The sequence below is a fragment of the Bombyx mandarina genome, chromosome 11 (genome assembly GCF_030267445.1).
Source record: "Bombyx mandarina strain Sakado chromosome 11, ASM3026744v2".
NCBI lineage: Eukaryota > Metazoa > Arthropoda > Insecta > Lepidoptera > Bombycidae > Bombyx > Bombyx mandarina.
Window position 1 is genome coordinate 1,894,129 of NC_143218.1, and position 25,295 is coordinate 1,919,423.

Below are 25,295 nucleotides of genomic sequence, written 5' to 3' on the forward strand. Positions count from 1 at the left end.
TTGCCGGTTTTCTTAAAATTAACAAATTGTATCATATCCCCTTCATCCACTCATGTCCTTAATTTTTATGAGCACCATGTATTGACATCGTAACTCGGGAGACGCGACTGATTAGTTCGCAGTCAGATTAGTTTGCCTTAATAAAAGAAATCGATTTAAAAACAAACAAAAAAAGGGTGCGTGTACCTAAACTTAATTTTAATCAATTTGAAAAAAATTAAATTTTAATCAATTTGAAAAAAAAAATCGATTAAACAACATCCTCAAACACGCATATTGGACATCTCTTTTCTTGACATCGTATAAATTCGGTAATTCTCGGTACGGTTCGGAAAGTTTACCTGCGGCTATGTTCAGACTCGCCAAGTTACGTCGGTCGTATTGTAATGAGCGATTTAGTGGGCAACTTCATTCTGTTAATTTTGTGTCACGGTGCGCGCGCATCGTAAAATTTCATTCTCATAAAATTTTCATAACGCGTTTCAAAAAGTATAACTTCAATAACTTCAAAAAGTTTTTACTAAATATCAAACCGCGCGGTTGTCTGTTTGTACTGATGCAAGCGACATTACTAATGGTGCTGATTAAAGTTGTGTTAATTATTGTACCATTAATTCACTGGTTTTTAGGTTACGTCATGACTATAAGTATCTATTTAATATGGACCAAGAGATATTTTGTAAATAAAACTTGCATGCACTCTATTGATGTAAGATTTTAATCGTTAATTCGATCTTCGAGATGATGATATATTTCTCTGATGCGTACCTAAAAAAATTATGGCGCTATGATCGCGTTTTTTTATTGTTTAAAAATTATTGTATTGGTGTTACGCAATTTTAATTTTAATCAACACGATACACTTTCTTTATATGCCATAAATTAATTTATTACTTTAAAATAAATAATAACGAAACGTATTTTTTAATTTATTTATTTAAAAAAAATGTGTATTTTCTTGTATCTAGTTTATACTTAGTATGCGTGAATGATTTTATGAATGTTGAATTTGTTAAAATGAAGAAAAAAAAGTGTTTATAATATAATTAGTCATTAAATTTCAAATATAAAAAAAAAAACTTATTAATTGGATTGACTTGTAAATGAAATTCTGATCAACACAAACCTTTTAGCATTTTAATTGTTTTTAGAATGATTTTGGAACGAAGTTCCTTATCGCGCGTTGTGAAAGGGGGCTAGACGGAAAAAATTCTTACGAAAAGTTGTCACGACACTTTTTAGATCCGTCATTCTGACCAATCAACGTGTAGGCGCTTATCGCGTGACATTGCTCGTATCCGATTGGTCCGCGTAATGAGTACAGTTTCTCGAGATAGCGTTTCAACAATAGTAATTTAGTTCATAGTATTGTTTTTTCTTCTTCATAATGGCGTAATTTATTATTATAACTTTAAAAAAAAAATTACAATTCCTTCACTAATTAATCGAAAGGAACTTCGTTCCATCCGGGTGTCCCTTGACACCTCTGAAGTTTTTATAATGCTTAACTGTTCGGTTAATTTGGTCACTAAATCTTTAAAAAATATTGAAAACAAAAACTAGGTCGGTATGCACATTAAAATTTTATTGATAATACACGATGTTCTAATCAATTCTTTTAATCACAACGAGAACAGAGAATTTAGTTACAGAATTAACCTCAATAAATAAGTGTAGTTATGTAATAGTTTTAAGTTATAATAGATTTTTGTGAATTCCAAAATGTAAAAAGAACACATTGTACTGATTTTTTATTTTAATTTAATGAAATAAATGTATTTTCTCATTTTTGGAGTTTTATTAATGCTAGCTTTTGTCTAATAATCGAAACTCGGCCGTAATAACTGGTACATAACGATATATATATTCATTTATTGAGATTTTAACTGAACTAGAGGTCCCGCAGTAGTCGAAATTCGACTATAATTAATTGGAATTGGAAGTTTGTACACTATTATGATTGTATTTTATACTTCTATAATCACAAATTTCGACAAGACTACACTATAAAAAATATTAACAAAGACAAACCATATTCTATTCTCAATTTGACAACAGACGTCAAGAACAAAAGTTTGACAATAAATAGTATGCATGCGTGTGTGCGTCAAATACACGGTATGTAGTGTGTGTAATGTTTTCTTTATTGATTTAATGTATCTTTTATGCATTATTTAAAAAAATATTGGCATTGTGTACTTCTTCTCTATATTCTCTATAAGTGTGGAAAATTTCATACTCCTCCGTCCGCGCAATTTTCGTAAAAAGGGATACAAAGTTTTTGCTTCACGTATTAATATATAGATTGAAATTGAAAAAAAAATCGGTTGTCTGTAAAGTCGGTTTACTGACGATAGTTGAACGTGACAACGTCATAAGAAAATACTGATGGAATGGTTTCATTTTTCAATTATCGCAATTATCGTTGCTATAAACAATTGACACCGCATTCACTTCTCACTGAACTTCATACTTGACGAAAACATGTAAATGTATTATTGTATAGCAGCTGTCCACGCGGATGCATCGCTCACTCAAGTAGGACAGAGACAGATGTCGAACGCTGCCGAACGCGGAGGCCGATTGTGCCTCTTTGTCGCTCGTTGCGCGGTCTCGCTTGCACTTCAAGCCTTAAATGGAACGCCTCAATGAGTCATGTTTTTTCGTGCGTGCAGCCGGCTCCATCGAATTTTAAGACGTTGTCACGTCAAAAAAAATATTTCAATAAAAATTAATGATAATATTGCCGATACTAGGCTGCGCTAAAAGTATCGGGAATGGAATATTTCCACTGTTCCTGTCATATTAAAATCTTTTTAATTGAAAACTCCTTGGTTTTAAAAATCAAATACCATTTATTTATTTAAAAAAAGATTCTCGGTCTTGTCACGAGGTTTTGTCAAACTTGTTTAGTCGTTGAGAAAATGGAATTGACTCGAGAAAATTCAAGAGCGATGATTTATTATGACTTTCGAAGTGGTTTAACACAAAAACAGTGTGTTGACCGGATGATTTCTGCATTTGGTGATGAAGCCCCATCCAAAACCACAATTTATCGCTGGTTTGCTGAGTTTCAACGTGGACGTGTCAAGCTCAGTGATGATCCCCGTCAAGGTCGTCCAAAAACTGCAGTCACCCAAGAAAACGTTGATGCTGTGCGTAAGCTGATTGAGGAAGATCGACATGTGACATACCGTGAAATTCAGGCAACTTTAGACATTGGCATGAGTCAAATACAAATAATCTTGCATGAACAATTAGGTGTAAAAAAGTTGTTTTCCCGATGGATACCGCATTCGCTCTGTGAAGAGCAAAAAGCGGCTCGCGTTGGTGCGTCAGAACTCTCGAAAGATTCCACGCAGGATCCTCAAATGCTGTATACAACATTGTATCAGGTGACGAATCCTGGATATACGCGTACGAACCCGAAACAAAAAACCAGTCACGAGTTTGGGTGTTCGAAAATGAGTTAAAGCCAACAAAAATTGTTCGTTCACGGAGTGTTGCAAAAAAAATGGTGGCCACGTTTGTCTCCAAAACCGGCCATGTTACGACTATTCCTCTTGAGGGACAAAGAACAGTTAATGCAGAATGGTATGCTAGCATTTGTTTGCCACAGGTCGTTTCTGAACTCCGTAAAGAGAACTGCAACCGCCGCATCATCCTCCATCACGACAATGCGAGTTCTCACACCGCGCACAGAACAAAAGAGTTTTTAGAGCAAGAAAACATAGAATTATTAGACCATCCGCCGTACAGCCCCGACCTAAGCCCTAATGATTTCTATACTTTCCCTAAAATAAAGAATAAATTGCGTGGACAGAGATTTTCATCACCTGAAGAAGCTGTGGACGCCTACAAAACGGCCATTTTGGAGACTCCGAATGGAATGGTTGCTTCAATGATTGGTTCCATCGTATGGAAAAATGTGTCAAATTTCGCGGAGAATACTTCGAAAAGCAATAAATACATTTTTAAATAGTAATGTTGTGTCACTTCGTTAATTCCCGAAATTTTCAGTGCCGCCCTCGTAGAAGTAAAAACGTATAACTTAGGAATTTCAGATAGTCAATCGTGCATGTTCTAATCTGTTTCATTAGTCTAATTGTTATCTGGAGTCTCTTTACGACGATGAACTTTGACAAATCGACAAGAACATGTAGCTTAAACCCTTTGACTGTCGTGTAGGTCACCGGTGTCCTACGCGGCGCACTGAAGTAATTATGTCGATTTACTGTTACTAAGGCTGCTAATTGACTCTGGGAAAGACGAATCCGAACGATACTGAGAATGAATCGTATTTCTAAGAGAGCTGAAAGACTAAAACATACATTGACAAACAAGAGAAGGTAAAGTTAGGCAATATAGATAAAGAGGAAAGATTTGTTTGTTTGTTTGTTTCGAATAGGCTCCGAAACTACTGGACCGATTTGAAAAATTCTTTTTCCATTAGAAGCCGACATTGTCCCAGATGAACATAGGCTACTTTTAAAAAAAAAAAAAAAGTGTGTGTGTCCGCTCCGACGCACGACTGGAGTTTACTGGATATAAAAAATTAAACGAAATTAAACGAAACAATACGAGAAATAGTTCTATATTACGACAACACGATACACTACAGATTATTAAAAAAGTGTGTGTGTCCGCTCCGACGCACGACTGGAGTTTACTGGATATAAAAAATTAAACGAAACAATACGAGAAATAGTTCTATATTACGACAACACGATACACTACAGATTATTAACAAATTAACGAGACACAAAACAAACGACTAACAAATATATGAAAATACAATAATGAGAGAAACGCGCGATCAGTACGAGGCTTTGTGGCGGACTGCCGGCGCATGTACTAGCATGTCACACGAAATGCGCATAACGCATTTCGTGTGACATGCTAGTACGATTTTGGTCCCCATAATTTTCATACCCCGGGCCTATATATGTAAATCGATTCTAAAGGAGTAAACTCCAATAACAAATTAACGAGACACAAAACAAACGACTAACAAATATATGAAAATACAATAATGAGAGAAACGCGCGATCAGTACGAGGCTTTGTGGCGGACTGCCGGCGCATGTACTAGCATGTCACACGAAATGCGCATAACGCATTTCGTGTGACATGCTAGTACGATTTTGGTCCCCATAATTTTCATACCCCGGGCCTATATATGTAAATCGATTCTAAAGGAGTAAACTCCAAAAATTATTTTATTTTTTTGGTTTCATGTGTGTTTTAATGTTTCCGAAGCGAAGCGAGGGCGGGTCGCTAGTATAATATAAAATTGTTCAGACACAAAATCGAATATTCAAATTATATATTATAGATATATATCTAGGGGTGAAATTTGGTTTTATCGAAATTTCCTATAATACGCGACATTTATCTTTGTAATTAAAGGTGCTTTTTATTTGGTATTAGCATTAAAAGTTTGACGTTTATAATTAGAACTACAATAATAATTAAGTTTACTCCATTTGAGAATATCTGAGGTTTTTTTTTGTTAGATATTTTTTCAATTATTTTCAACTAATATAAATTATCTCATAGTCACATGTCATATTAATATCAAATATCAATTAGATATGAATAATAACTGATTTAGCGGCTTTGTAGATTTGTATTATTTTCTGATGTCTAAGGCAATTGTGCAGTGTAGGATAGTGATTATTTAAATTCATATTATGGTAAATATGGTAGTTTGGTAGTCGACAATTGTTGTTTTTTGTATTGTTGGTTATCAATTATGTGCACTTTTCAGATGCCTGATGAAGATCTAATAAAAGACCGAAACGTTGCTAAAACAATAATGTAATTTGTTATGATAGTCCTATCTTGTCCACATTCCTGAGATACACAAAAAAATATTTTATAATAATTATGGACGACAATATTGATAATAATAATATATTCTATGGTTAATTATAGTAGAATTTTGAAGTTGACCGGTTGATGTGTTTGAAACAAACCGTGTGGCGGAACAAAGTTCGCTGGGTCCACTAGTATATTATAAACGATTGTTTCGCCACTTAAAGTGCAGGGTGAACTAAAATAGAACCCAAATAAAAACAAAAACAAAAAGAAAAAAAAATAAACTTTATTTGATCGTAATGAATTATTACAAAAATAGTTTTTTCTGCACATTTTATTTTATATACATTGAGAAATTCCCAATTAACACACAACCGCCTTGACAAGAAATTCAGGTAACTTAATTTTTTATTTTTGACGTTCCATTAAAAAAAATGGCGCGAAGTTTGACCGATGTCAAATCAAACTGAGGTATTATCTGTACACCGGATGTTTATGATTTCGGTAGGTCTAATAATATCTCCCGCTGCTTGGACAAACTATTAAACAACCCAAAGTACTTCATACCGCTATTATAAACTCATTGAAAACATAGTGATTTCAATATAAATATTGTGAAATGAAGTGATGAAGAAACAGAAATAATGATCTGGCTTAAAGGACTTTGTTTCCAAGCCAGTAAAATTTATTAAAAAAATTTATTTCGGTAGGTACATAGATATTTTTTAATTAAACTCGAATTCTTTGAGCCCGAATCGTCGATAGATCGACTCTGTTTTAATGCGTATAGAGTACGGAGCGTCGGAATACCGATTATTGCGCACTTTCGATTATACGTATTACGTATCGTCCTATGCGGACGTGTTTTAGTGCTCTCACGAATAACGTTTTTAATAAGTCAATAACACTTACAAATAACCATTTAAAATTGTAATTACTGTGAATTTAGCATTGATTTTTGTAATTTTTTGTAAGGTAGTTTTTTTTTTCAAAAACCCTTTATCAATTTCTGGAAAATATGTGAAATTAAGCTCAGCACTAAAAAGATTTAATATGAAATCTCACAGAGATCTCACCGATTGAAGAATTCAAGAGAAACCACTTTACACTACACATTTCACGACGTGAATTTTCGCACACAGACCCATTTCACAATTCTACATTTAAAAAAAAAAAAAAAAAATTTTTTTGACAGCTTCAAATTTTTTAAAGAACTAAGATCTCGGACCAAATAATGGTCATAACGTAAAATATTAGTAGATATACACGTATTTAAAAGCTAAAGTTTACTATTGATATATCTACCGTAAGATTTTCGTTTGTAACAACAGATTAGCCACGTATGACGTCATATACGTCACAACATGATCTCTGAAGACATGAGTGGATGAAGGGGTATGATACAATTTGTAAATTTTTGAGAAAACCGGCAACAAAGTTTTGTTACTTTTTTTTTATTTATTTTTTATTTTTATTGCCTAGATGGGTGGACGATCTCACAGCCCACCTGGTGTTAAGTGGTTACTGGAGCCCATAGACATCTACAGCGTAAATGCGCCACCCATCTTAAGATATAAATTCTAAGGTCTCAGTATAGTTACAACGGCTGCCCCGCCCTTCAAACCGAAACTCATTACTGCTTCACGGCAGAAATAGGCGGGGCGGTGGTACCTACCCGCGCGGACTCAAAAGAGGTCCTACCACCAGTAAAAAGGTGCACTTTGCACTTTTTCTTTCGTCACATGCGATTTCTAAAAATAGCCTTTAAACGCGAAGTTTTAAGGTCTAATATGCTCTAACATACGCCTACATTCAACGTAAAAACTCAAAAATCTTAAGAGCGGTACTTAACCCCTTATCCACTAATGTCTTCAATTATTATTAGATTTTATTGGGCGATTTAAAAAGATATATCATTGATTGATCACAAAAAATATTGATGAATTAAAAAATCCATTATAATGATCAGTTAGATTGTCTTTATTGACAGTGTCGGGTTGTAGGTCTGCGTTATGTATTGACAATTGTCAATATATTAATATTTACGGGTGCGAATTAATCTTAGAGAGCCTGAATAAATTTACTGGGGAATTTAGGTATTTTTTTTGTTTCAATTCACACTTTTCAATTTATATTGCAAATTGAAATATAGTTCTCCAATAGCCAGGTTATATTCGCTGCTTAAGAGACCTCATCGAGAGCTCTTGAGGTCTCAAGAGAAGTCTCAAGCGAATCTTCATGATGGAACACGGTGGTATATATAAGACCTCGCCTTAAAAATATATAAAAATGTTTAATATAAAATACTTACTAAATTATGATATGCTTAAAAATTATTGTAAAAATTACAAAGTGTGAAACAAGGTTAATTTACGTTCATTACGAAATTCTGACATCGTTAATGACATTAACAGATTTTCTGACAGCGTCAATGTCACATGTTATTGACAGTGATATTGTATTTTTAGAATTTTGATCATCGATTTTCTCTTTCATTTCTTATGCTCTGTTATTTAAAGACAATTGTTTAATATAATTACAATAATTTTAACCGATTCAAAGCGGTTTTTGAATGTAAAAAAATAAAAAAAATCCTTACAGTTATTCCTTAAAATACATAAACTTGTGATATTCTATATGTATCAAAAAATAAAACTTGATTGACTTAAAATATTTTTTAAAGTTCCAATTTTGTTGGAGATTGATTGACAAAGCTAATTTCGCTTTGTACGCACAAAAGTTGATGCGAATTAACGATTTTAATCGACCAGCTACGTCGAGAGATGTCGCTGGTACCGAAACGAATTTCGGTTCGTTTCCTGGCCGATAGATGGCGCTATTAACAACTTTTTAGAGTCTCAAATTCCTTCAAGCCACAACGAATTTTTTAATTGCGATTTTTCCTCGTGACGTCAGCTTCCTCAACGGCATTTCTTGAAGAAGTCCAGTATTTCGGGCGGATAGTTTTGTCTTGTTGTCGATTTGGCGGCCGAACGTGCATAATCGAAAGGCGAGACGAAGCTGCAAAGGAAAATCACAGTTTACTTCCTCTCGATCCACTAACGGTGCTTCTAGGTACCTCAAGCACCGGTCATCGTTCTCGTCGAAACCGGTCGCTTGCGACGAAGGGCTCGACGAGTAAATTAGCCTACAGACACAGCCCACTGAGTTTCTCGCCGGATCTTGTCAGTGGGTCGCGTTTACGATCCATTGGTAGATTTTGCGAAGCACTGCTCTAGCTAGGGCTAGCAACGTCGTCAGGTTAGAACCCCGTGAGCTCATTTACTTGTTAGGATTACGCTGAAATGGTTTCTCAAGGCTATCAGCTAAGGTAGGAAAAGAAAAAACGTACTGGTGGCCCAGACTAGCTCGGCTATAGCTAGCAACACGAAGACTTCGACATAATATATAAACTCCGATTATTTAAAAAAAATACTACACGTTTCAAATATCTGTCTTTCAGCCCACAGAAGTGTACTACTGGACATAGGGCTCCACTAAGCCTCGCCGCAACGATAAGTCTTGTGCTACCTGCATCCAGCAAGCCAGCAAAACATGAGCTTATGCCCGGGCTGAAGGAGTTGCCCTAGGACCGCCACCCTAAGGGGACGCTAGGAGATTTATCCCCGAGAGTTATATCGGAAAGAGGTCCTGTACGCACCTCCTATTGCGCAGATACGCGAGGTTCTTCCACGACTTCCTATCGACGGTTTTGAATAGCAACAGCACCAGATGGAGATCGCAGTTGATCGAGTTGACTGCTAGATGTATCGGTGTATCGCCGCCTTTGGAGTCCTGGAAACAAAAAACCAAACATAAATGCAAAGAACCTTCTAGATTTGTTTTTGTATTCGAATCGAAGCGATGACTTACGCCTTGCTGCAGATCAGCTCCGGAATGTTCTAGGAGCACGTGGGTGACGTGTATGCGCGGAGACTGTTTGCTGTGCAAGGAACAGCTGAGGTGGAGAGCAGCTTGACCTGTTCAAGGATATAAGGTGGTTAATTAAGAAGCTTGAGGGACCTCTTGTTACTCTTGATGTAGGAGTTTCTGTTGAAGTTGGATTTCGTTCTAGGCTCAAATCCACTGGAAAGTGTGGTTTTTTTGAAGACTCTTTTTCTTTATTACCTGTTAGTAGGTTCAAGGGGTTGGCCTAACTTCTAACACCCATCAAGAGAAGTGCTTAGCTGAATCTACCACCGACTCGGAATCGCGACCCACTGAGAAGATCCGGCGAGAAACTCAGTGGGCTGTGTCTGTGGGTTAATTTACTCGCCGAGCCTTCGTCGCGAGCGACGGGTTAGAGGACGATGACTGGTACCAGGCCCCGTATCCATAGATGGCGTAACTATACTAACGGGTTTTCGGCCCTCTACTAATAGATGGCGTTACTCACCATCGCAGTTAACGTGATTGACGTTGAATAGCGGCGGCTGTTCGCGATATTCGTTTCTCGTTATCTCGCTGAGCACCAGAGCGTAGGCGTCGCCGGCGCGAGCGCAAGCCGTGACCAGAGTGTCGCCTTGTGCGTCCACCTTTCGGAAAACATAAAAATGTGCTGCATATTATTGTGGGATTAGTAAGAATGGAACGTATGGAAAGAGCGTGGAACGGAACGTTAAGTTGTGAGCGAGAGAAAACAGTAAGGGAAAAGATAATGACAGAGAAAAGGATGATGGCGAAGACGGTTGAATGAGCGAGGCGTAAAAGTTATCAGTGGATTTTTAATTATTATAATAAAGAAGATTTAAAAAAAACGATCATTAGACCTATCGTGCTGTATGTATGTTATGCAGATATTATTAATACGTGAAGCAAAAACTTTGTATCCCTTTTTACGAAAATTGCGCGGACGGAGGAGTATGAAATTTCTCACACTTATAGTGAATATAGAGAAGGAGTGCACAATGTTATTTTTTTTTTTATTATGCATAAAAAATACATTAAATCGTAAAAACAAACATTACACACACTACCATGTATTTGACACACACACACGCATGTATACTATTTGATTACTGTAAAACTCTTCTTATTCTATAGATTAAGACTTTTTGGCGGGAACGCGAGGAGTGAAGTTGTGTGATTTGTTTTATTTTGTCTATTTAGTGTTTCTTCAGGTTTAAATATGTGTAATAACGGTGGTTTATTAACTGTTTAATATCTGTGAAAGTGCACAAATGTAGGAAAATGAAACAAAGCCACAGGACGTAACTTTTCGGGATCCTCGAAAAAGTCCACTGAAAAAGTTTCAGTAAATGACTACTATTTTACTGAGATTATATCTCATCCCGTATCATCTCATCTCATTTAATATCATCCCAGTCTCAAATTAATCATCTTTATTTCATTTCATCATTTTTCATAAAAATAAGAATATAAATTAAAATAAGACATTAACTAAAGGTCTTAGTTACCAGGTCATTAAAACCCTTACAAAAAAAAAGTTGTCTTTGACAATAGAACCATAATTACAATTAAGTACAAACTTATAATTTCAATTAATTTATAGTCGAATTTCGACTAATGCGGGACCACTGGTTTTAATTAATAGGTTATGAGCCCACTGCACACACATGCCCACTAGGATGATGTACAAAAAAACATACATACCTCCGTGAATATGCAGTCCTTTCCAGCATACAGTTCAGGGTTCGACTTCAAGCTTGTTCGTATTGCCTGAACAACGCAGCGAGTCAGGAACGGACGGTGAGAACAGCGGAGAGCAGCTGACTTCAGTAAGCTAAGACCTGGGAGGCGAGATTAAAATCACATTAAAAAAAATGTGGACATGTTTCGTAAGCGCGCAATGTGAAACGAAATTTTTGAAGTGAAACTTCTTTAGGCGCTTGAGGGTAAAATTTTTACAGAACGTCACGCAGGTATGCAACGGAAGTGACGTCAAACTACTATTGAAATTAAGTACTTGTCAAATGTCAGTAGTAGTAGTTGTTGTATTTTTCCAACTGGAAAGGCAAATGCATCATACCATACAGCCTAATATTTTATAATTTTTTTGTGAAAAATGTTAATAGGAATTAAAATGAAATGAATTTGGAACATTAATCAAATAGCATGAAATTAAATTAGTCAATTCAATTGGCAAAATATTAGTTCATTTACAATTTAGAAATCTAAACATAATGTGACTGTCAACACTGAGGTTTGAGATTGACATTCGACAGACTTTTGTCGGGAACATATCTTCCTTTTTCCCTTCCTCTAAGTCTCGGAATACTAAAGTTTTAGATTTGTATAAATATAAGCAAGACTTATAAATTAGTTCGCCAAAAAAGTTTCACTTCTGACATGTGTACTTTGTACGCACGCACTTTTTTTTATTGTGCTACATTGCGGATTGTTTGAAGTGAAACTTCTTTAGAATCGTTGTGATTTCAAACTCGATGAAACGAAAAAATAAGTCCATAGAGACACAAACACATAAATGTATAGGATTCAGCCGGCGAGAGAATGAGATAGAACACATTATACGTTCTCAGTGTAGTGTTTTTTTAATACAGCGCCATCTATGATATTTTTTAATACTAACATTTGTATGAAACCTCTTGTAGTGAGAGTTCGCTCTTAGCAAAAAGACCGCCAATTGTATGGTTTTTTTTGGTGTACAATAAAGAATACTCTCCCCCCCTCTCTCTCTCTATCTCTCTGTCTTTTTCTCTCTCTCTCTCTCTCATGTTTTGTAAGCGCGCAATGTAAAGCAATTTTTTGTAACGTGCTACATTGCGTGATTAGGAATGAGCTTTAATGATGAGCTTCCAAAAGCCACGGTATAGCTTACCAAAGTCGTCAGCGAACAACGCAGGCTTCTGTGCCAGTACCCTCTCGCATATGAGACCGAAGAGGGAATACTGGAGATCCTCGTCGTCTCCGCTCTTCGATAAGCTCAGCAAGATATGATGCATCACACTGGAAAATTGAACGTCATATTGTGGGTAAATGAAAGAAACAATAGGAGAATATAAATTATCTATTTGGAATCAGGCAGTATTTGAATAAAAGTCTAAGCAGATTTCTTTATAAGACACAATATTAGCTCAGAAGTGACATTAGTCTATATTCGCGTAGATAACACAGTCCCGACCAAAGCGTTTACAAGTATATTACTACTTTATAAATTTATTTATTCGACATTATCATTCATAACATTATTCTTAACAAACATGTATTGGATCATATTAAGGACACTTTACGAGAGCGATTTGCCTTAAGCACGTCATTTCGGATCCTCCCGATCCATTAACGGTGTTTTTAGGTGCCTCAAGCACCGGTCACCGTCCTCGCCGAACCCGTCTCTTGCGACGAAGGGCTCGGCAAGTGAATTAACCCATAGATACAGCCCACTGAGTTTCTCGCCGGATCTTCTCAGTGGGTCGCGTTTCCGATCCGGTGGTGGGTTCTGCGAAGCACTGCCCTTTCTGGGGCCAGTGTTCACGCTTCTTTGAGTCAGTGAGTCTTCTATGAGACAATCGTTGTCTATTTCGAACATACCAGAACACATCTCGACGAGAATAATAATTAAGTATACATACACAAAAAAAGCAAAATTAATAAATAAAAATATTGAACAAACTCACCCATAACAGGTTTTCAAATTCATCTGAGTGACTTCGACGCAAATTTTCCTCCTCAGCTCGGCGTTCAATTTCAACAGATGCTCCTGCAGAATTTCCTTGCAGGACTTCCTCATGACCTCACAGCATTCCATCTTGGAGAAACCCGCCGCTATTTCCTTTTGCAGGTCCTTGAACTGCTTCATCTTCATCGAGCAAATCGATGTTGATCTCTCCCTGGTCTTGTCCGTCTCGTTGGGACATTCCTCGTAGCTCGTCAGGTCCTGGTACTTCTCGTAATCGCTGCAATAAACCGGCGATAGTTCCGGAGAGAGCGTGTAATCTGAATTCGATGGGTAGTAAGAAGTTTGCGACTCAGATATCGGGCTAGGCACGTTCTCCGACCTTGGCGGCGTCGGGAATATATTCGATGCGGGACTCAGGTCCTTCATGTGGTCCAGATTCAGGATCGTCGTTACGTCGACGCTGTCTTCGTAGTTCAGGTGATTTGCGCACGAGAACTCTTCGATTGGATTCGCTTCTGGCGTCGAAGTCGGGACTATGGCGATAGGTTCGTAAAACTGCTGGTTCGCGGGGAAGAATTCTGACAGTATATCCGTTTCTTTGCTGTGGTAGTCGCCGTCGATCATGTCCTGAACGTCTTCCCAGTAGCCCTGTTCTTGTTGCGAGGTCTGAGCGATTTCCTTGACGCTGTTCAAGGCTCGGTCTACTTCAGAATAGTTGTCGGTCTGAATCGAATTGACTAAAACCTGTCCGCCGGTTAGGGTCTTCCTGTTTATCTGCTTTATCTGAAAGTTAATCAGTTTGGGAGTTTTGTTTTGTTTATTAATTACTTGCGAAGGCCGGCTACGCTCTGCTTCGATGGTGGAAAACAATTGTTTGTTAAGCCTTATACGCTGCATACGCTGATGGTATTATGAGAGAACCTTCCCTTTTTGTAGCTTTGTTGGTGGACGAACTCACGACCCACCTGGAGTTAAGTGGTTACCGGAGCCCATAGACATCTACAACGTAAATGCCGCCACTCAACTTGAGACATGACTTTTAAGGTCTTCGTTTTTACAGTACAACGCTTTCCCCACCTTTCAAACCGAAATGCATTATTGTGCTTCACGGCAGAAATAGGCAGGGTGGTAGTACGCACCCGTGCGGACTCACTTGAGGTCCTACCACTAGCAAAGTACAGACCATTGTACCAAGTTTCAACTGAACCGGATAAACACGTCGAGCACAAACAAAAACAAAAAACCTGCTAAATTCATTATTAGACTACATAAAATTATGCAGGTAAATGAATTAGCTAATCAACCTCCAATTTGATTTTAAATCGAACGAGTCTTATTGGAACGCAAAAACATTGCTACCATAAGGAAAATCGCCACGAAAACCAGGGCTTAAAGGCATTACAAGATCTCAATTGGATGGTACCACAGTTGTTTCACCCTTACATGACGAACTGATGAGTACTTCACGATAGAACTAGACAGATTTTTACGTCCTACCACAAATTCAACTCTAAAATGTCTAATAAAGATTGCCGTTGGCTGCCTTTTCCTTCACCGAAATCTGCTAAAGCATGTCATCCACGATTTTGATGCGGTTTTCACAAGTAGAAGGATCGATAAACCAGAAAGACTTGTGTATATAGTTTGTAAGCCTTTTGGAAAGGGCTAAACTATGACGATGTCACACCAAAAGGACTGTTCTCGTACGTTAAAGGGCTAATGCTGTGGCTAGAAGTATTGGGAAATGGCGTATGGCATACTCCGGAGAACTAGTTGAAGATATGAAGGGTTTGGGTGACAGTTCTTGACTTGTTTTTTTTAATGCATTAGACCGCTCATGGTTCAGCTGGTGTTCAGTGGTTACTAGATCCCAATGATTTCAACAGCCTAAATGCTGTTCCCCAAATTGAGACATGAGTTCTAAATCTCAATTTAGTAACTACCAGTGCGAACTCACAATACGTTCTAACGCCAGGAATCATGTCATCATAGAATACATCTTGAAGATTGGGCTTTCTTTCTACGATTCCAAAAGCTCGAGGACCCTAAAAGGAGCTTATAATTCTTGAACGTGTACGAAATCGTTCTCTTGTCTTGAATTGGATTTTTTTTTTAAATTGATTTTAAACAACTACCTCCTGGCGATATTAAAACGCCAACGTTTTTAAAAAGGTTTTTTTGATCGTATAGCTCATCATAAAGCAAGCAAATATAGAGCCATATTCGCAACGTCATACAATTTTTAGTTCGTTACAAAAAGAAACTTGGTTAAAGCCTTTTCAAAGGTCAATAGTCAAAGCGTGTAATTGCATTTCGATTTATAGTAAACAAACTCTTCGCGTCCTGGTCGTTTGCGTCCTTCGAAAGCTGTAACGGTGTTTTGGTTGTGCAAAAATAAACAGACTCGTTCTTCAAGGCTTCTCATCATCAACGGTACTAACTTTAGATTCTCTTCAAGCGCGTCTATAAATATTCATGCTGAACACAGGTTTTCCCGTGCGCGTTTAGCAAAATATTTGATATTCAATTAGCGTTGCGCGGCCAGCCAACGCCCGGAGCGCTTGCTATATTCATAAGGACACTCAAGTAGATTACTTCAAATAGCGTTAATAAGAGTTGATTCATTCCTTGTTTACAAATGATAAGAAACACTGTGCTAAATTGATTGAGCGAAGACTCATAGTCTGGTCATAGGGAGGTTCTATATAAACACCAAAAATATTGTCAGCGTGGCCGTCTAAACGCCCGGTATACTGTCTCCAGTGATGCTGATGTTTAAACTCCGCAGACTAGTACAGTTTATTAAGTGATAACTTTTTATGGGAAAGTAAGACGCTTCGTTACGTAACACGTTACAGGGTCAATCTACCTGGTTTTCGGTCCGAAGAGTGGGGCAACCGTTTTACTGTTAAAACTGAGATCTTAGAACCCATGTCTCAGGTTGGGTGGCGACATTTACATTGTAGATATGTATGTGCTCCGGTAACCAGTTAACGCCAGGTGGGCCGTGAATTCGTCCATCCATCTAACAATAACAAAAAAATGTATATATTTTAATCCTGAGACGGATAGTTGCATTAACATTAGATTTGAGCTCACCTGTCTGTAAAAGTCTTCGGCATCATAAGGCTTCGCCACGCGGCAATATACTTTCTCTTTCGGCGGTTTCCTAGCGAGGACCACAGTCTGTTTCTTCTTTTCTCCACTTTTAACTTCGTCTTTCTCGATCTTCAAACATTTTAAACCTTCAACGACCTCTTTTGTGTCAACGAAACCGCTGTCTTCAGAGGAATGCGAGTCGACCCTTTCGCTTCTCCTGTCTTCTTCTATTGATTTGAAACAGAAGAACTCCGATTCATCGTCTTCTTCTTCTTTTCGTGTGTTCTCTTTCGCAATCTCTAGCTTCTGCAGGTTCTCCAGTATCTTCTCAACGGGATTCGGTTTGTCTTCGTTCTGTGCTTGCACATTTTTATTTTCAGTCTGCTTCTCTTTCTCGTTCTTGCATTTATCTTTTTTCTTGTCTTTAAAGAAGGACAGCGAAGATATGATACGTTTTTTCAATGACTTACGTTCTGTTTCCGACATTGTCGTTGGGCTGGCGGTCGTTAGATCGGCGCTTACCATAATTTCCCGGTTTTCCGTGCTGATTCAGAATGAATCGAACATTCTGGAACAAAGACAAAATAAAGCTTTATATAATCAATTGGTATTGTATGAGCAAAACGTGAGTCATTCGAGAGGTCCTTCATGAAGATTACTTTAATGCTAGTTCAATAGATTATTTCAAGTAGCTTGCGTATAGGATGAAATGTGTGCATAGCTCTTTCCCGTAAACATAACCCAAGTTTCTCGCCGTTGCATAGCTCTTTCCCGTAAACACAACCCAAGTTTCTCGCCGTTGCATAGCTCTTTCCCGTAAACACAACCCAAGTTTCTCGCCGTATCTTCTCAGCGGCTCGCAATTCTAACCCGGTAGTAGATTTAGCGAAGCACTGCTCTTGCTAGGAGCTAGTGATATAAATTCTCTCAGGTTGAGCCCGTGAGCTCACCATCGGTCCGCGTGAAGTTGGAATAACCCCTTAGGCTACCAATGATTGGGTAGGAAAAAAATGATCATGGCAGTTTCCAATGTAAACTAGTCTTTAATTTATTAGTTACCACATATACCTTGAGTGCGTTTGTAAATAGCGACTTAAAAGAACATTTATAACGCCCAAGTATCGCGAATGTTAAGAAAGTCTGTTACACTGCTGAATACAAACTCGATAACATTGAAGAAGTTGTCATGTAATAAAGTTTTATCAGCTGACATGCAGAGTCAATGACCTCGTGCGACGCGAGCGTTAGTTTGGCTTCATTACGCATTTACGAAATACCTTGCAAACGCTATAAGCATCATCGGTTTTTTCTATTACAGGAAAACGAGAACATATCGCCTGATAGTTCATATTCGCAGTTGCTCAAGGACAACAGCAATGCCACTAACCACTATTGAGGACTCTTTCCACATATATTTTTTTGTTTGCCTTCCTATTTTTACTGGTAGTAGGACCTCTTGTGAGTCCACGCGGGTAGGTACCACTAACTCGCCTATTTCTGCCGTGAAGCAGTAAAGCGTTTCGGTTTGAAGGGTGGAGCAGCCGTTGTAACTATACTGAGACCTTAGCACTCATATCTCAAGGTGGGTAGCGCATTTACGTTGTAGATGTCTATGGGCTCCGGTAACCACTTAACACCAGGTGGGCTGTGAGCTCGTCCACCCATCTAAGCAATAAAATAAAAAAAATATGTTTCTTTAAAAATATTTCGATTCATTTTTCGTGGTGCTATCTATCTGTGATTCCAAACTGTCTAGTAATAGAAAGTATAGATAAGATAAGGACAAGATAATAAATATATGTTAAACAAAGATTAGTTCTAAGAAATGATAAGAGGATTATAATTAATTGAAAGATCGTTGAAGTGGTGGCTTTATGGATACGGGTGTAATTATTAATTAAACCATGTGAAAGATGCGTTTTACTATACTGGTGCTCAAATCGAGTTGCCAGGCAACGCTTTTGTTAGCCTGCTATGCATGTATGTTTGTTTGTGTTTAGCGGAATCTTTAAACGTCATTTTCACTCAATCGATAATTTGCACACGCATCAAGGATCTGTGACGATACAATAATTTCATAACTATTCAAGGGTAGGTAGCGGCTTAACTCTGCTCCTGGCATTGCTGAAGTCTATGGGCGTCGATAACCACTCACTATCACATGGGCCGTATGCTCGTCCGCCTAAAAGGGTAATATAAAAAAAAACTTCGCTCTAATAGGCTCTAATATTCTAACCGGCAGCGACAGCATAGAAAAGGATGAAATTAATTGTTAGTTCGTTAGTTTTTTGTTGTGTAAGCTTGTTTTTTTGTAAGTTTTTAATCCTTTCATTGCTGAGCTTATTTTTTCGCATATTTTGCAATTGCTAAAGGGTTTTTGAAAAACAAAGACCTTATAAAAAACTTTAACTGAAAAATAAATACAAAAATCAATGCTTAATTCACAGCAACATAATTTTATTAACTTACTAGCCGTACTTGCCTGCTTCGTTGGACATTTAAAATTAACATTATTATTAATTGTCATTATTATTCCAACGCTAATATACATATTAGCCTATCCATTAAGTACATGTATTTTCTACATGGATACCAAATTTCAAGTCAATCGGATGCACGGTTCAGTAGTTATAAGGGAACATCCGTAAAACCACTGTAGATTTATGTATTAGTATAGATTAAAAACGTTATATGTGCGCGCGCTAAGTCCGTACAGGTCCGATTCTTAAGACCTATCAATCAAACTGCGCAATAGTCGATATTCCGCCTTTTTTCCCTACCTATTGCCGGTAGCCTAAGAGTCTATTCCAGTTACGCCCAGACGGGTAGGTGAGCTCACGGGGCTCAAACCGGGAGTGTTGCTAACACTGGCCCTAGCTAGAGCCGTGCTTCGCAGAATCTACCGCCGGATCGGAAACGCGACCCACTGAGAAGATCTCCGAAGAAGCTTGTTCCGCGCTCTCGCTCGCACGCTCAGGCGGAACGTGACACTTTTTCGTGCGTGCAGCCGGAGTTCGATTTATAAGACGTCATGTCAGAGTCGCATTCCAGCGTAATAAGCAGTGCAGTAGCTTTTGTACATTTCAATCAAAACTTCTAATTCATATCGTACGTGGCGGGAATCAATTCACGAAGACCGGTAACCGCTTAACACCAGATGGGCCGTGAACTCGTCCACCTATTAACGCAATTTCAAAAACATGATTTGCGTTCTATCTACCCGATTCATTGTTGACAATTCAAAAGACATCCTTGACATCAAGGTTATCGGCAGATAATTCTGTGCACAATAAAAGCGAGTAATAATACACAGTGTAGATAAATTCAATAATAAAAGTATGTATATTAAAAAAAAATTGTTGACGGAGAGATATTTTTAGTAAATTTTTTGGAAGTTCATGCGCAAACCGGCTCACCTTGAGAGATTAGGCCGAATATTTAATTTTAATTGTTTAACGCACTTAATTTAATATTCTAATCTAAATATTTTTATGTAATTTTAGGTTTCATGCAAACAAACATGACGGGCTTCGCGTGACGTCACAATTTTTTTACAAAAACATAAAATAAAGAGCTGTGGAGGCACATCCGAGCATTCTTATGCACGTAAGCATAAAACACATATTTAAATGCAGATCACGTATCACGCGCAATTGGCCAGCGTCCAAAACAAAATTTTTACATCTATAGTTGAAATTTTTTTAATGCCAATAAAGAAAAAAAGAATGCGACAAAGTTAGCCGCATTTAGGCAAAGCAGCCTGGGTCTTCAGCATTTTGAGCGAGAATGAGCATTGCTGATCATACGAGACTCACAGCCCTCATTAGGAACTGATAGTCCATTAATTGGGTTATAACTACGGTCCACTTTGAATACGGAGACTGCATTTTTACGACGCTTCTCAAACCCATTGAGCACGTTAGCGCAGGGAGGTTTCACATCAAAAAGTGTACGAATGGGCTTAGAGTTCTGGGTTATGTAACAAGTTCCTTATAATAAAAAGATATCATTGAATCAAAATTAAAAAAAAATCAGTACTTAATGAATTGTTATATATTTTGTCACAGCATCTAACTAGCTAGCACGCACACCCAATACCGTCTTTACCATAAGGGCAGACGGGGCCCGTGCCCAGGGCCCCCATTCTCAGGGGGCCCCGAAGGACCGACAATTTCTCTCACACATTTATACTTAAAACATTTTTGTCGGGCACATTACACTTTTTTCACATATCACTAATCTTATCAGATGGTATTTACAAGCCATATACTACGCCATTATATCGATGACTGCGCCTATTCCTACTGTACTAATTAATAATATTTCCGAACGCATCCTACCTAATTTACTAAGTACACCATCTAGCGATCACGATAAAGGTTTCCCTTATCGTAATCGTAACCAAAAAACCAGCAGATTTCTAATATCATTAACATATTATATCATACTGTATTTAATTACCTTTAATAATTCGCTTTTTTTACTTTCCAAAAGGGCCCCAAATTCTTGTGTGCCCAAGGGCCCCAGCCCAATTTAAGACGTCCCTGCGCACACCCGATAGGCTGACACAGAACGCAGAGAGAGACAGAGATAGACGCATAAAGGGGGCGTAACGTTTTTTTGTTACGTGACGTGAAATCTATCCGCATCCCGGGTTAAGAAGCTTCATTCCAACTCCATTTTTAGAGTTCCAGATGGTCATCCCAACGCTTATACTGTAATCCTGGGGAATTTCAGAATGATATGATCAAAGTCGAAGCCCGGATACTTTAGCTAATGATCAGCTTAGTAATGCTTGTTATCAACATATTATTAGTTTTCCAGAAATTAGTTAGTATCATGATTCTATTGTCAAAGACTATTTATTATACTTATACAATAACAGATTTCGCCAAGACCACATTAAAGACAAATAGGTATTAATAAAGACAAACAATATCCAATCTATTCTCAATCTGATCACAGACTATAAGCAATAAGAAAAGTTTGACAATAAACAAACAGTATGCCTGCGTGTGTGTGTCAAATACATGGTAGTGTGTGTAATGATTTTTTTTATCGACTTAATATACTTATTTTTATGCATAATTAAAAAAAATATTAACATTATGCACTTCTTCTCTATATTTTCTATGAGTGTGGAAAATTTAATACTCCTCCGTCTGCGCAATTTTCGTAAAAAGAGATCCAAAGTTTTTGCTTCACGTATTAATGTATAGATATGTAAATAGAACGATACAGTCTTGAGGGGATAGCGATTACGGTCGTCTTTCGAGCATTGGTCCGACGTTAGCTACATACGCATTAGTTGATCGATCCTTATTGGGTTTGTCTCGTAGGGGTAACAATACAAACACACAAAAAATACTACAAATTTCCAGGAAAACTTTTTGCTGGGAGGAATGCGTAATAATACACATACATACATAATAATATGTTTGAATTAGCTGTTAACCGCGTATCCGCCCGCGCGGTTAAAAGAGAAGTGAAACGTATAAAAATTATATTATGCTTATTGTATTCATTATATTACAGAAAATTATAATTTGCGTAATTATTGGTGGTAGGATCTATTGTGAGCCCGCACGGGTAGGTACCACCGCCCTGCCTATTTCTGCCGTGAAGCAGTAAAGTTTTTCGGTTTGAAGGGTGAAGGGGAATAATATTAAAGACAAACAATATTTAATTTATTCTCAATTAGACTACAGATTAACAATAAACAAATAGTATGCATGCGTTTGTGTATCAAATACGTGGTAGTGTGTGTAATGTTTTTTTATTATTGATTTAATGTATTTTTTATGTATAATTATAAAAAAATATTAGCATTCTGCACTCCTTCTCTATATTCTCTATAAGTGTGGGAAATTTCATACTCCTCCGTCCGCGCAATTTTCATAAAAAAGGGGTACAAAGTTTTTGCTTCACGTATTAATATATAGATAATAATGTCTATCGGACGGACGAGTTGGCTTTTGTTTTATACTATACTAGCGACCCGCCCTCGCTTCGAAGCTAGTCTAAAAAAAAGCTAGCCTAAGCTACTCCTTATATCATCAGCTACCTATCAGTGAAAGTCCAGTCAAAATCGGTCCAGCCGTTCCAGAGATTAGCTGGAACAAACAGACAGACAGACACAGACAAAAATTGTAAAACATGTTATTTTGGTGTAAATCCCGTATATATATATTCATATGCTTGTATTAAAAAGCGGTTATTTCAATATTACGTACAGACACTCTAATTTTATTTATATGTGTATAGATAGAATGGAAAAAAAATTAGGGCGCAGTTACCAATTTTTTTGTTTGTAGTCCCTTTTTTCTGGTACCGACAATGACCGACATCCGAACACCACCCACCTTGCCTGTTTCTCCACCTGCCGCACCCTTCGAATCTGCACGCACGAATTCTTCCGAGGGTTCACACTTGCGCGTTATATTTGCAATGTAATTCGCCGTGATGTATCACGTGTAGAGTATCGTCACAGAATAACATTGTCTACGCCGTTCGTTTTAAGACGTATTTTTGAATGTTACCGAACGGTGAAAGCCGTGTGTGGCCACAGTCGTGATTACGCTATTACATTTAATACTGATAGGGTTGTCAAAGTTTACAAAATACATACATACGATTTGGTTTAGGCGGCATCTTTGCAAATTAACAGGACAACCATTTGAAGTTTAAAATAAAAAAAAAAACTTCTTCAGCTATTTGGATGGAGTCACGGAATAGATAAATAAGGTTGGAAAGGCCTTTGCTCTAATTTTGTATTAGAACCAGTGTCGCCGCTTCATCACCACTATTTTAATTTCTACACATACACACACTGTGATACTTGTATATTTCGCACACAACAAAAACACCCACACATAAATCTCAGGACAGATATTCGTTCGCAAACTAGCACAAAACACCCGTAGGCATACACACTCACACACGCAAAAAGGCAATAAAAATGTTCATACATGCTAGTGCTTGATAAAATCGATATTCTTTATCGATAAATTATCTGATGAATGAATGGAGAAAATGAAACATGAAATAAATATTGAAAAAAAAAACTATTTTACTTTTATTAATTACAAATAGTCACTGTCGCTGGAATAAAACGTATTTGTTAAGCAGTTGGCGCTTGCTATTAATTGCGAATGAATTTTTCAAAACTAAGTGTATTCTGACTTTTTTATGGTAAAATCATTTTCAGTAAAATATTTAGAGCAAATAGTACTCGTCTTTGTCTCCAGTTTCCTCTACCTGTCACGTCAATCCATTGTTCCCTGGCGTTAGGTTCTTTAGGAAACCTAAAATTTTTAATTTACTGCATAAGTCAAATAGCATGTTACTTAGATTTTAATACGTCTTAGACAATATAGTAAATATCCGTAAATGAGAGGTCTACATGTCCCTTTATATTATACCTTCACTTTAATTCAATGATAATAATTCAATAATAATAATACATATTTATTTTACTCAAAATACGTCTCACTAAGAATATACTAGGTATCATTAATTATCAAATCAATCATCAAAATCATCATCATCATCAAAACATCAAATGTAAATATAGTCGAGAATTCTGTCGATGATTTTATTTCACCACATGGTCACCTCACTATCGACAAACTGCACCACGGCCAATCAGGGCAAAGGCCGAAATTTCAAAGATTGAAGTGTAGAGAACGCAATGCATGTAGTACATTGGAAGCTGACTTGGTCATTGCGTTCATTGGGCGAGTACACATCGCGCAATGTATGCTATTTATAACTTGCTGCAATAATATTGTTAATGTTTGGAATTTCATAATGCTCAGTATATTTTTATGTTTTAGACAAATAATATTGTAATTAAAAGGTAATTTCGACTTACCGATCGAAAGATATACCTCCTCGCTCTATACTTGAGGTCTGATCTTTTGTTTACAAGTTATAATTGCACAACACGGGATTATAAAGCGGAGATCTGTTCGCCAAAGTAGTCCGAAGCGCACTAAACGCGGTGAATGAAAGAATCGGTCGAGTTATGTTTGTACAATCATAACAGTGGCACGCTTGCCCCGCCTACATTACCATTCCAACCTTATTTATCTATTCCGTGGATGGAGTAAACTAATTGAAGTTCAATTAAAAACACCGAACTGTTGATGCTAATCTATATATTATTATATAAAAATGAATTGGTGTTCGTTAGTCTCACTAAAACTCGAGAACGGCTGAACCGATTTGACTAATTTTTGTCTTGAATTATTTGTGGAAATCCAGAGAAGGTTTAAAAGGTAGATAAATATGAAAATGCTCGGAATTAAATAGACAAAATATATTTTTTTCCTTAGATGTATCCCCCGTCGGACGGATTGCTTTTGTTTGTTTTAAGTTTATTTTATACAAAAGTTTAGGTTTTTTATTTATCGAATGAGGCACTACGAAGTCTGCCGGGTCAGCTAGTCAACAATAAAATGCACATTTAATTACAAAGATAAATGTCATTAATTAAACGAAATATCCCCTTAGATATATTATAATGAAATTAAATAATCCACACAATAAAAGTCTTAACTGCGTTTTCCGTAATATCAATACAACATTTAAAGCATATTTAAATTAATATTTTACACAATATTATTATTATATTAAGTACAATTGAATTATTTATCTTTCATTACATGAAATAGTGAGTGAATCTGCCTGAGAAAAAACTTTCTAAAACTAAAGAGCTTTTTCTTTGCAAATACATATATGCATTACACATGCACTCTCACAAGGATTAATGAATGAAT

General features: G+C 37.1%; 1 protein-coding gene across 1 annotated transcript in view; it reads right to left on the bottom strand.

The window, feature by feature from the left end:
• Positions 1-6,085: 6,085 nt before the first annotated feature.
• LOC114246630 (uncharacterized) overlaps positions 6,086-25,295 on the bottom strand; it is a 45,745-nt gene continuing 26,535 nt past the window's right edge. The window contains exons 2-9 of the mRNA XM_028179253.2: positions 16,516-17,083; positions 13,415-14,199; positions 12,619-12,746; positions 11,433-11,569; positions 10,216-10,354; positions 9,693-9,799; positions 9,481-9,614; positions 6,086-8,840 (exon numbers count right to left, since the gene is read on the bottom strand). Of these exons, the coding sequence (XP_028035054.2) occupies positions 8,741-8,840; positions 9,481-9,614; positions 9,693-9,799; positions 10,216-10,354; positions 11,433-11,569; positions 12,619-12,746; positions 13,415-14,199; positions 16,516-17,040 (2,055 nt within the window). The 5' untranslated portion in view covers positions 17,041-17,083 and the 3' untranslated portion in view covers positions 6,086-8,740. The remainder of the gene's footprint in view (positions 8,841-9,480; positions 9,615-9,692; positions 9,800-10,215; positions 10,355-11,432; positions 11,570-12,618; positions 12,747-13,414; positions 14,200-16,515; positions 17,084-25,295) is intronic.